Raw genomic sequence first — 13,352 nt, forward strand, 5'->3', positions numbered from 1 at the left:
GTGGCCAAGATATCATATACTGTGTGTTAACACATATATGCAGAATATAGAAAAATGGTACAAATCAATCGGTTTGCAAGGCAGAAATAGAGACACAGATGTAGAGAACAAACATGGACACCAAGTGGGGAAAGTGGGGGGGAGGTGAATTGGGAGACTGGAACTGCCGTATATACATTACTAATAAAAAAAAATCAAATTGTACACTTTAAATATATGCAGTTTATTGTATGTCAATTGTATCTCAATAAAAGTTCTTAAAGGAAAAAAAAAACTGCACATAAGAACTCAAAACAAAAAAAGAAAATAGGGAAGTTACTTGTCAGAAGTATCTGATAATCTGATCAACAGTATATGACTCTGAAATTGTACATTTAAATTTAAGAGAATATGAACAAGGATGTCATTAATTTGCTGTGCAAGTCTGAGGAATCACAATAGTTCACATACTCATCAAGTTTCTACCATTCACTTTTAGGTTATCTCATTATCCAAGTGACAAAGAGAGGAAATGACAGGCAAGCACAAGAAGCTGACACAGGTACAAGTCATTCTGTTCTGCTTCAATTCTACTGGCAATATTTTCATTATCTGCTGGATCATGTTTGGTGAAAGATAAAAACTATTATTGATATTTGAAAGAGCATTGGTATCATGATCCCCCAGAGCAATAAGAAACTAACCTTGACAAACATGACACCAAGTCAGAGCACCCCTTTCCCTCATTCCCATCAGCAACCACCCCCCAACCCCCATCAAGTAGGATCTGCATTTACTATTCTCTTTTGTAATCAGCTGCCCAGACTTCTCAGTAATTGCTGAGTAAACTGGAGAAAAATCCTGAAAATGAGCAACTGCAGCCTTTAATTCCTTAGAGGAATAGTCCATATAAGTGAGTTTATGGACATTTAAAAACTACTTCATTGCTAAATGTACAAAAACAAAGCAAAACAAAAACAAAAAACAAACACATAACCCAATCCACAAATGGGCCGAAGACCTAAATAGACATTTCTCCAAAGAAGACATACAGATGGCCAACAAACACATGAAAAGATGCTCAACATCACTCATCATCAGAGAAATGCAAGTCAAAGCCACAATGAGGTATCACCTCACACCAATCAGAATGGCCATCATCACAAAATCTGGAAACAACAAATGTTGGAGAGGGTGTGGAGAAAAGGGAACTCTCCTGCACTGTTGGTGGGAATGTAAGTTAGTACAGCCACTATGGAAAACAATTTGGAGGTTCCTTAAAAAACTACAAATAGAACTACCATATGATCCAGCAATCCCACTTCTGGGCATATACCCAAAGAAAACCATAATCCCAAAAGAAACATATACCATAATGTTTATTGCAGCACTATTTACAATAGCCAGGACATGGAAGCAACCGAAATGCCCATCAACAAATGAATGGATAAAGAAGATGGGGCATATATATACAATGGAATATTACTCAGCTATAAAAAGGGATGAGATGGAGCTATATGTCATGAGGTGGATAGAACTACAGTCTGTCATACACAGTGAAGTAAATCAGAAAGAGAAAGACAAATATTGTATGCTAACTCACATATACGGAATCTAAAAATGGTACTGAACTCAGTGACAAGAATAAGGACGCAGATACAGAGAATGGACTGGAGAACTCGAGGTATGGGAAGGGGCGGGGGGTGAAGGGGAAACTGAGACGAAGCGAGAGAGTAGCACAGACATATATATACTACCAACTGTAAAATAGATAGTCAGTGGGAAGTTGTTGTATAACAAAGGGAGTCCAACTCGAGGATGGAAGATGCCTTAGAGGACTGGGGCGGGGAGGGTGGGGGGGACTCGAGGCGGGGGGAGTCAAGGAAGGGAGGGAATACAGGGATATGTGTATAAAAACAGATGCTTGAACTTGGTGTACCCCCCCCCCCCAAAAAAATAAATAAATAAAATTTAAAAAAAACAAAAACAAACACAAAAAACCAAACCTAAACCAAGATGACCCTCAAGAACCCTTAAGATACCTATTTTAGTGTCAGTCAATGCCCTGGAGGATCTAAAAGATACAAAAAAAGCAAATGTGTAATTTAGCTCAAACACACAAATGCAGAACTTTAACTCACTTGAGCATATTACTGTGCAATAATTCATTATAGAACCTCAAGGAATTCCTTGGAGTTGTCCAAGAATTTAAAAAAAAATAAAAGAAAGAAAAGAAAGCTCCTATGTGTCAGGAAGGCTAGCACCTCACTATCTAATGAACTATGAAATTGCATAAATGATCCTTTGAGTTACCAATTGTTGACACAGGAGTAAGGCTCCATTACTGAGTAAGGTCTTCTAAGTAAACCAGAAAGTCAGAGGACTTACAGAGGGTTTATAGAACGTCTAACTTTTCATGGTTTAACATATCCACGTGTAGGTAATCACTATCACTCACTATAAGGCAAAACTAAAATTCTCACGTAATTTTTCCTATGGCCCTGAAGCTCTCATGTAACACAGAGAAAAAAATTTCCAAGGCTTCTTTTCAGCTTCCACTCCTGGCCCCATGCAGCCTCTTTTCCATGAAGCAAAGTGATATTTTTAAAATATCAAACTGATCTTACAATTCCCCTGCTTTCAAACATGCGAGAGGTTTCCAAGTACACTTCAGAGTAAATCCAGCTCCTCGTCATGGCCTACAAGGCCCTGCCCACCTCTTGACCTCACCTTCCATATCTTGCTCCTTGTGCTCTAGCCACCTCGGCCTTCTGTCTCTTCTCAAGATGTATCAAGAAAGGTTCCACCTCAGGACTCTGTGCTACTAGTCATTTTCTCTGCCTGAAACGTTCTTCCAATGGCTGGGTAAGTGTAAGCTCAAAGATCACTTCTTTAGAGATGACCCTGAACACCCTAGTAAAAAGCAGGACCCATCTATCTCCAGTTTGGTCACTTCCTACCACATTCCCTCATTTTATTTTAAATTCTTTACATCTTCATGTCTTTCCCTAACATGATCATGCTTTCCTCTACTGTTGTGAATGTAGGGAGTATATTTCTAATAGCTGTTTTAATGTCCTTGTCTAATTCTATCACCTGTGTCATTTCTGGGTCTGCTTCTGTCCATTGGGTTTTCTCATTATGGGCAAAATCTTCCTCTTTTTTTGCATGCCTGGTAATACTTGACTGGAAGTCAGACACTGTGAATTCATTTCATTTAAGTCATCTGAAAGTTTTTGAGCTTTCTTCTGCGATGCAGTTAATTTACTCGGAAAAAGTTTGATCTTTTTAAGCTCTTATGTGGTGTCATAGCAGCCTTTATGCCTTGGCTAACCTGGCTCCACTACTGAGCCAATCCCCTTCCAAGGACTCTCCCTGATGCCCCAGGTCTCACAAGGTTTCTGCTCTGGATGTTGGGAACACGAGCTGTTCCCAGCCCTGTGTTAGTTGGAGGATTGTTCTGCCTGCTGCTTTCGCGTGGTTTTACTGCTTCTAGTCAAGATGGAGTACCAGGGACCAGATTTAGCCTCCCCTCTCAAGGCACTAAAAAACTGAAAAGACTATAGGAAACAGTGATTTTCGTACACTGGGCAGCAGGCAACAGAGGACAGTAATCCCTGAGGGAGGGGAAACAGATGAGTCCTACACATTCCCTGGCTTCCTGCCTGCAGAATTTCAGGCTTTGGTGTGGGAAGGAAGAGCCCAGGTAGAGTCCAACAATCTTCCTAAAATGAGGAGACAGAGTTGTGCAACTCTGGGGAGGCCACGGTGGCTAGAAGCCACCGGGCAGAGTACTGGAGAGGAGACAGAGATGCAGAGAATGAAGTTCAGAGCTCGGAAGAGGGGCCTCCTGAGTTTACTTCCTTCCTAGAACTTACCCTTTGGCATCATTCTGATTATTCATGTATTTGTCTATAATCTTCTCCCCAAGATACTGAGTCATCCTCCACCTACAACAATGTCTGGCAGATAGTAGGTGTGAAATAAGTATTTACTGAATACTTAAATGGACAGGAACTTTTGTTTGCTGCTTCACCCCACTGCTTAGTACAGTGCCTGACACACAGAAGGGGCTCAATCAGTATTTGCTGAAGAAATGAATGGAAGAATGATGAAAATAAAATAGTGCCTACCAAAATGTAAGGTATATTCTAAGTCTCTAGGCCAGAGAATATTCTTTCATTACTAAAGCAGATTTATATCCATGCATAGCCTGAAAAAGCAGCATAAAATTTTGGCCGTCAATTTCTAGTCATGACTGTATTTGAGAGGCAGTTCACCAGGTATATCCATAAAACAAATGAAATGAATTTTCGCCAAATGAAAACTGTGCCTATTTGTCATTAATTGAGAATCAACAGCAGAAATCTGAGTCTGGGTTTTCACTTCAAGCCCCACTTTCTCCAAGAAGCCTTCAGTCCATAAAAACATTAAGTTTCCCTAAACTCCAATGAGTATACTTATGTCCACATACATGTTTCAACAGAACATAAATATATTGTCTTGAATATAATTTAGAAAACATTTCCAAAGCACCAACTCAAGAAGCCTCCTGGCAGTTAGCGACCTGGCTTGTCTTGCCCAATCTTGCTACTTACCTTTCCTTAAAACATTGTACTTAACAGTAGGCAAGCATCTCCTTTTAAAAGAGCTCTGGGCAACCCTGTCTCAAAATAATAAGGACAATGCTAACAGTGTTCTATTCATTCTCCAACCACTTTGCATAAACGAGAGGTGGAAGATGTCCTACACTTCTAGACTCCTGAAATTAAAATCTAAGAAACATCAGCTCAACTATCTCTGACTTCGGTTTCTGAGATGTATATAGAACTAACTCTCTCCCTACCATTTCACTTCCTTTTTATAAACAGACACGATATAATCTGCATTTTTCTAGCTATTCATAAATATTTATAACAGTAAAGATTCCCATTATAGGAAAGGCCATTTTAAAGAGATGCTTTACATAAGAAAGATTTATCCTAGAAAGATGTTAGGTATTTAGGCCCCAACCAACTTCCCAAGTAAGACACAGACTTTTACCCAAGAAAGCGTCTAACGTGAACCTCTCTCACCTTTTCTCGTTGGTCAAGTATGTGTGACACAGTTGCGGTCATGCAGAGCAATATCTGCAAAATCTTTGGTAAGTATGCGCTGATCAGATGACTAATGTTCTTCAGTACTATCTCAAGGCTATTTAAGATACCGTGCTGACGACCTAAAGGAAGAACTTTAGACAAATCCAAATCTTCTACTGCTTGAATGACAGCTGAATGGCACTCTCCTAGTGAAACAGAGAACAGCAGATATAGCATGTGAAGGGAAATATTAGCTACTATTTATAATTATAGCTTCCTTTCACTTTCCCTCAATAATACAGTATTTTCTATTGTTATAATGATTTACACATGATAATGTACTTTACTTATATTTTTTCTCCTTTTGATTCTTACCAAACATTCAATGAGCTAGTTATGGTAGGTTCCGCTACTATCATTTTATAGACGAGGAAACTGAGGAGTAAAGGAGAGTAAGAAACTTGTGACAGAACTAAGTTTCTAAGCTCAATTCTCACCCTGTTTATACTATTCCTCAAAACCTGAGGAACTCCATTTTATTCCATCTGTCAACTTTCCACACATTTTCTCCCTCTCAGCTTTCACGGACTATGCTAATGTCGGCAGTTTCAGAGAAAATGTCTTGCTACATCATAAGCTCCTTTAAGGCTGAGAATCAAGTGTTTTATTTCTCCAGCAGCCCCTGATAAATAAATAAAACACTGGGCCTTTATAATCAAGTATCATACTGATTTCATAATTTACTTAAAAGACTTGAATTGCTACTGTATGAGCTTTACTTCAAACCAACTGGCATGAGATCATGAGCTCACTGATTCACACACCTAAACTGTCTTTGCATAGAATATTATTTACGCTTACCCTCTTACAGTAAAGGTTATTACCCTAAACAAAAGCTCTTGTATTCATTACAGCCAACTTCCTTCCCAGGGCAATATTACACTGAATGAAAACCTTTTAACTGCTGTATCTATTATCCCCACCCCAACCTGGAAAAAAAAAAAAAGGCAACACAGTACCCTATAAATAAATGTCTATGTTTGCCCAAAACAAAGCAATTTTAGGACTGGAGCAGAGGTACTGCAGTCAGGAAGATCTGTGTTCGAATCCCAGCTTCACCATGGGCAAAACACAGCTCTCTAAGCCTCAGTTTCCTTATGTGTAAAATGGGGACAATCAAGTACGGAAACCTCTTGTGGCTGTTTGAAGGATCAACTGAGTCATAAGTAAAGGGCCTGTCGTAATGTCTGGCATGACGCAGGCACTCAATAAACGTTGGCCATTATTATTACTATTAATTACTAACAGCGCATACTGGAGAACGTACCACAGAGCATCACGGCTCATTGTATACACTTACTAATCCACTTTGTTTAGACCATGAGGTTGAGAGCAGAGAATATAAATACTCACTTTTCTATTTTCAGCAGAGTGTCCCGCATGCAGGAGGTATTTGACGAATCATTACTCTACAGATGAATGATTCAGTGAATGAAAACATGCCCAGACAATTAAGATTAATTTTGCAGCATGCTTTAAGTTTCTAAGGAGAAACCTAGTCAACGTATATGGATAAGCACCATTTTTCAATGGCCTAAATGTATAACAACAACAACAACAACAACAAATACATGTTTTCTAATCAGGGGCTTATTAGCACAGGGATGATATGAATCCCCAGGATGATTTGTAAGCTCACCTAATTCAATCAAAGTTTAAAATAAACTGCATGTCAGCAAAAAGACCACCATCAAGAATGGGAAGAGCTACTCCCTTAGAAAGATGCCCAAGGGCGTGGGAAACAGCCTGAGACAGCAGAGGTCTGAGCAGACAACACGCATTCAGAGCAACAGGTAGTAGATAGCTACCATTCTTGAAGTGCTTCACAGGCTCAAACAGCAGGTCTAAGAATATCTGGATCTCCTCAGGCTGGGTCCCAGCGAGGAATCTCAGGACGATGGACATGCGGGTGCCGGAAGCAGATTTCCCCTGAGTTTTACTCCCAGTCTTATTCTTCATTCGGCCATACAAAATTCTAAAAAGTCCAAAGAATGTTACTTGTTGGTACATTCATCCTAAAACATTATTTATTTGCAAAGTAACCCTAAAACACAGTTGTTTTGTTTTCCTAAAAGGCTAGAATAGCACCTCAACAGATTTAAATGTATGTATTCTAAAACAAGGAAGAATGGAAATAAAAATTAGATATTTAATATGTAAACTTAAAAATAACAACAAACACAAGACTAAAGCAAGCAGGAAGACGGAAAAAATAAAGACAATGGTTGGAAGGTGGTTCTTTGGAGCAGAATAAAAGCAATAAAATAGGCAAGTAAGTCTAATCAAGGAAAAATGAAAACAAGAATTTATAGATTAAAAGGAAGTAAAATAAGAGAGTACAACTATAAGTAAAATAAGGAAACTGGAAAGATTTCAATTAAATGGGTAATTTTCTGGAAAAAACACACATATAAGTAAACAAAAGGAACTTAAGAAACCCTGAATAAATCAGTAAACTTGGAGTTCATATAGTTTTACAGATGAACCTTTAAAACTTGCAAGGAAAAACAATCCCCATGATATAGTTTCACAGCAGAGAGAAAGAAGGAAACAGTCCTTTTTCATTTATGAAGATGGTATAGTTGTGATATCAAGATGGATTAGGAACAGAAATAAACTATATACCAATATTGCCTAAAAACAAAAAAACACAACATTCCCTGCAAATCAAAACCACAATGAAGTATCACCTCACACCTGTCACAATGGCTATCATCAAAAAGTCTGCAAACAATAAATGCTGGAAACGGTGTGGAGAAAAAGGAACTCTCCTACCCTGTTGGTGGGAATGTAAATTGGTGCAGCCACTATGGAGAACAGTATGGAGGTTCCTTAAAAAACTAAAAATGGAATTACCATATGATCCAGCAATCCTACTCCTGGACATATATCCAGAGAGAACTCCAATTTGAAAAGACACAAGCACCCCAATGCTGATACCAGCACTATTCACAATAGCCAAGACATGGAAGCAACCTAAGTGTCCATCGATAGATGACTGGTTTAAGAAAATGTGGTGTGGTGTATGTGTGTATGTGTTTGTGTGTGTGTGTGTGTGTGTGTGTGTGTGTGTGTATAAGATGTGCTGTGGGGTGTGTGTGTGTGTATAAGATGTGCTGTGTGTGTGTGTGTGTGTGTGTGTGTGTATAATGCAATATTACTCAGCCATAAAAAAGAAAGAAATAATGCCACTGGCATCAACATGGATGGACCTAGAAATTATCATACCAAGTGAAGTAAGTCACACAAAGACAAATATTATGTGATGTCACTTATATGTAGAATCTAAAAAAATAATACAAATGAATCTATATACAAAACAAAAACAGACTCACAGGCACAGAAATCAAACTTATGATTACCAAAGGGGAAGGGGAGGGGGAGAGGGCTAAATTAGGAGTATGGGATTAACAGAAACAAACCAGTATATATAAAATAGATGATCAACAAGGATTTACTGCATAGCACAGGAAACTACATAACTGAATCACTTTGCTTATACACCTGAAACTAACACAATATTGTAAATACTTCAATAATAATAAATAAATAACTGGGGGAAAAAACCCCCACAACACTTCTGAAAACAGTACCCAGTGCTGCGTTAAAATGACATTAAAGCTGAATAAGGATTATCCCAGGAATCATTAGTAAAATCTATTAGATTAATACAGATCAGTGACACATAGAAAAACGTTAACATGATCATTTTAATACATGGTTAATAGGCATTCTAATAAAATTCAACAGCCATTTAGTAAAAATAATAAATAACAGCAATAAAAGCTACTTTCTTAGCATGATAAAACTACTGACTTATTAAAAATTTAAAGACAATGGTTTTCAAACTTTTCAATATTAGGATCCCTTTTCACTCAAAAATTATTGTAGAAATTTTGTATATGTGAGTTTTATCTACTGATACTTATCACAGCACAAGTTAAAACAAGTTAGCATAAGCAACATTTTTAATAAAAATTAGTCATATATTCCAAACCTGTCTCTCACAAAATTAGTGAGATTAGAGGCATTGTTTTACTTTTTTTTTCCCTCCAAATTTCTTTATTGCCTGGCTTATTAGAAGATAAATGGATTCTCATATCTGCTTCTGCATTCAATCTGTCGCAATATATTGTGGTTGAAGAAAATCCAGCCTTACACAGATATGTAGTTGGAGACGGGAAAAATATTTTGTAAACTTTCAGATAATTCTTTTCAGAGAATTGTGTATATTCCACTTTGATACTACACCAAATCTCAACAAAGAGTAGTTTCTTAAAGGCTTGTTGCAAGGTGGTATCTGAAACCATATCAGTGAACTCTGTTACATTAAAATCCATCTGTTTATCTTGCACTTTGAACAGATCTTTACCCATGAATGATTCTGTAACATGCATCAGTTACTTAAAAAACAAGAAAAAAATTCCATGGGAACTAGTGAGCAGCAGAAGTGTCTTATGCATACCTCTCATTTCTGCATATAGAATAATAAAAAGATAATACTCAAGGCTGAAGATTCATCTAAGGGCATTGAGTGAAACCAGCTTTTTATTTTATTTTTTTAAACTTCAGGTCTGTGGCAATGAAGAATGACTAGCACAGTTTGGAGCCACTGTCCTGATTCATGCTAAGGCACCTGGAGTTTTACCCATCATTGCTTTTGTCTGGTCAGCACAAATGTTAGCACAACGAGAAAAGGTAATGTCTTAGCAGTATTATGAAAAAAGTTTTAACTTCATGGACCTTCTGAAAGCGTCTCTGGGACAGCCCCCACCAGGAAGGAGCAGACCACACTTTAAGAACGACTGCTCTAAAAACATTACTGTTAAGTCCAGTAGCAAGACAAGAATAAACAAAACCACTACCACCACAGTTAATTCTTCTAGGCTCTGTAAGGAACACATAGATTAAAAAAACAGAAAAGGAGGGATTTATATCATAAAAGAGAACACAAAATTCATCTGACCACTATTTACTAAGAGCCATGGAGTTTGCCTTCTAGCAGAGGAGATAAACAATAAGAAAAGAGGCTATGCTGGGTGATTAAGTATTGTGAAGAAAGACTGTGGTGTGGGCTCTGAAGGGCGTGGTAAACAGAAGAGCTGTAGTTACAGAGGTAGGTCTGGGCTAGGTCATACCAGGCCCTTAAAGGAGTAGCAAGGACCCTCTTTGTTATTCTCAGTAAAATAGGACCTCAAAGGGTTTTTAAACAGGAGACTAACAAACTGACTGATGGCTGTTATTTACTATTATTTTTTGACCCAGAAAATCCAATGAAAACTATAAAAACTAATAATAAAGTTCTGTAACATGGATGGTTAAATAACACAAATCAATAGTTTTTATATCTCATAATTAGTTACATACCAAATGAATGAATTATTTTTACTATTTCTCAAAAGTAAACCTTAGAGAAATATTGGATTTAATTTTCACAATAGTATTAAAATAACACCATGGCAAGATCTTTTCTCATGTTAGGGACACAATATTTAAAATAAGTCTCTATAACAATTTGACTTCCCCAAAGGACTAATTTTAAAAATAAATAAATTCAAAATGAAATATTCCACTACAATTGCTGAAAAAATCATAATACTATACTCACAATTGTTTTTGTGATCAACTTTTAAAAAATGAGTTTTGAAAGAGTATAAATACCTCATCAGAATTGGAAACAGATCTGCTCGGTGGGCTGCTTTCACTACTGTATTATCTTCAGAAATGCTAAAATGCACTATCTCTTCCTTAAAGCTTCTGTCTTCAAGCAATCTTTGTAAGTTTTCCCTTTAAAAGTAGAATTCAGCACAAATCATCACTTAATAATACTTTTCAAAAAATATAATTAGCAGAGTAATATATACATAAATGAAGTAAGTATTACGAATAGCTTATATTGTACTTGACATCCATAAAGTCAAGTCTTCACACTAATACCTTCCAAAATGGCAAGTTTTCAAGTTTTAAAAGGTAAAAGGGATTATAAGCATCAGTAATTCCTCTGTTTAAAAAAGCTTAATGTGAAAGCTTTCTTCAGTTCTTGGAGCATGAGGACTCCTTAAGTAATCACCAAGATTTTATGACATTATATAAGCAAGAAGAAATGATACAACCTTCTCAACACACACTTTTCGATTAATATTCTTTCTCCTACCTTATTATCTATGGAGAAGCACTCTTAACAAACAAACATACTTCCAGTTTTCCTTTCTTACCTGAAAAGAGCATTATGATTACCTTAGAAAAGAGGGGAAATTTCCCCGGCCTTTACAAAATTACTTTATTAGAACGTCTCAGGTAGAAAGATTAAAAATCAGCCCCAAACAGCATTTCTTTAGCTTCAAATAACTTACCTGTAAGGGAGGACATGTGGATGCTTGTATGTCATTATGCAATCCAGCGTTATTTTTTGCACCATTTGATCCTGGTGTAGCAACAACTAGGAATGATATTTTATAGAATAAATTAATGAAGTCAGATACACACATACCATGGGATCATAATTTACTTGTACTAATTTAATTTGCTCAATTAAAATTCTTAGAATCTAACTCTAAGACGTGGGTTAAGGATAATTCCTGACAATAGCTTTACATTTTCCTGGAGGTAAAGGAAGATGAATAGAATATATGTGAAGAACAAAATAGAAACACAACTCTGACGCCTGCATCCCACCTGCCAGATTCTCAGGTCTATCTGTCTTTTGGCCAAGGCCAATTCCCTACATGAATCTAGGTTTACACCAACTGGGCTAGTCCTGTGATGAGAGACAGCTTTTCTAATACTGTGAAGGTAACAGCAGTCAGTAAGATGATGACCTGGCTTTGAGGCCTCTTCAGAATTTTGCTTCCTATGGACCACTAAGAGTTCTGAGCTCTGGCTCTATAAACAAGTTATATCCGAATTATGGGCAAAATAAGGACAAATTCTGCTGAAATAATATGTTTAATTTAAAAAACATCCAAATGAAAAGAGACAATCTTGTTTCCCCAGATGGCTGAGAATGACATCTAATGCTTACTCTGCTTCTGAGGTTAATTTTTTTCTGCCGCGCTTTCTGGAATTCAAGGTCACATATTGTGATTTCCATGGACTATTATTCTATCTGCTTTCATTCAGTCTAACAGATCCTGAAACCCTGGCACTCCATAAGGCTAACTTGCTTAGCAGTGAAAAGTAGCAGCTCTCTTGGCACAAACCCCCACTCCCTTCTAAAAGCTAATTCTCATGAGACAACTATCGCTTTGTTATACTCACTATTAATACAGCCAATCAATGTTTAGTCATCCCAAATTTCTTTAAACATCCACTATATTAATACTGTCTAAAACTGTTTCTCAAGATACAGAAAATATCTATTAATTAAAAAAATTATACTTAAAGTGTAGATTACGGGCCCTATTTCAACAATTACTCAAAACCTGTTATTTTGGCAAAGAAAATGGTAGAGAAAAGTTCACAAATAACTGTAGTGGCAAGAATTTATTTCACTTACCTGAAGATATAGCTCATATAATTTGGATTCCAGATATAAGGCTCGTGGATTTGAAAACTTAGAGAAAACTTGCAAATGAGCAATTAACTGCCTAAAAACAAAAAACAAACAAAAAAAAACCCAGAAAGAAACAGAATCAAAGAATAGACAATATTTTCTTAACATGATAGTACCCACTAATTTTAGTCTCTGATAAGTACTCTGAACACCTTGACTACAGTTTCACTGTTAATTACACAGACAGGTTTTAACTATTTGCGCTCGGCAATCATTCTTCAGAAATTCCAAATTTCAGGCAGGTCTTCCCTGAAATCCAGGCTCCCTACCCCAGAAAATCATTCATGATGTGCTTAGAATGGTTTCAATTACACCAAATGTAGAAAAAAAGCAATCAAAATGGTAATACATTGCAAAATTGAATATGGATGATTTTTGGAACGATTCCTTGTCTAGTTCCCATGTAGTAGACAGGAAAGTGGAAAAAAACACACTTCCTCACTTTTAAATAACATAAAAACTGAGGCAACAGAGGTCCAAGTTTAGGTAACCATGGCTCTTGTTTACCAAGAAGGAAGAAGAAAGAGCAATGTTCTGTGGTAAAAAATTAAATCTGAAGATGGGGCTGCCTCAAACAAACTACAGCATCTATTAAAATAGAACGAGAAGAGCATTTCTACTGCATTTACATGCTCAACTTCCTAATCCATAGACTCTACGAGGCTTTAAAAATACTTGAGAAA

The 13,352-nt window shown here is 36.9% G+C and overlaps 1 protein-coding gene across 3 annotated transcripts in view; it reads right to left on the minus strand.

Annotated features, from left to right (window-relative positions):
- Positions 1 to 13,352, minus strand: part of UTP20 (UTP20 small subunit processome component) — a 91,924-nt gene that overhangs the window by 42,012 nt on the left and 36,560 nt on the right. For all 3 annotated transcript variants that reach the window (XM_057740507.1, XM_057740506.1, XM_057740505.1), the window contains 5 exons: positions 12,613 to 12,703; positions 11,471 to 11,556; positions 10,779 to 10,904; positions 6,926 to 7,092; positions 5,055 to 5,263 (listed from right to left, as the gene is read on the minus strand). In XM_057740507.1, the coding sequence (XP_057596490.1) occupies positions 5,055 to 5,263; positions 6,926 to 7,092; positions 10,779 to 10,904; positions 11,471 to 11,556; positions 12,613 to 12,703 (679 nt within the window). The remainder of the gene's footprint in view (positions 1 to 5,054; positions 5,264 to 6,925; positions 7,093 to 10,778; positions 10,905 to 11,470; positions 11,557 to 12,612; positions 12,704 to 13,352) is intronic.

This window comes from Hippopotamus amphibius, chromosome 7, assembly GCF_030028045.1.
Source record: "Hippopotamus amphibius kiboko isolate mHipAmp2 chromosome 7, mHipAmp2.hap2, whole genome shotgun sequence".
In the NCBI taxonomy this organism is placed as follows: Eukaryota; Metazoa; Chordata; class Mammalia; order Artiodactyla; family Hippopotamidae; genus Hippopotamus; species Hippopotamus amphibius.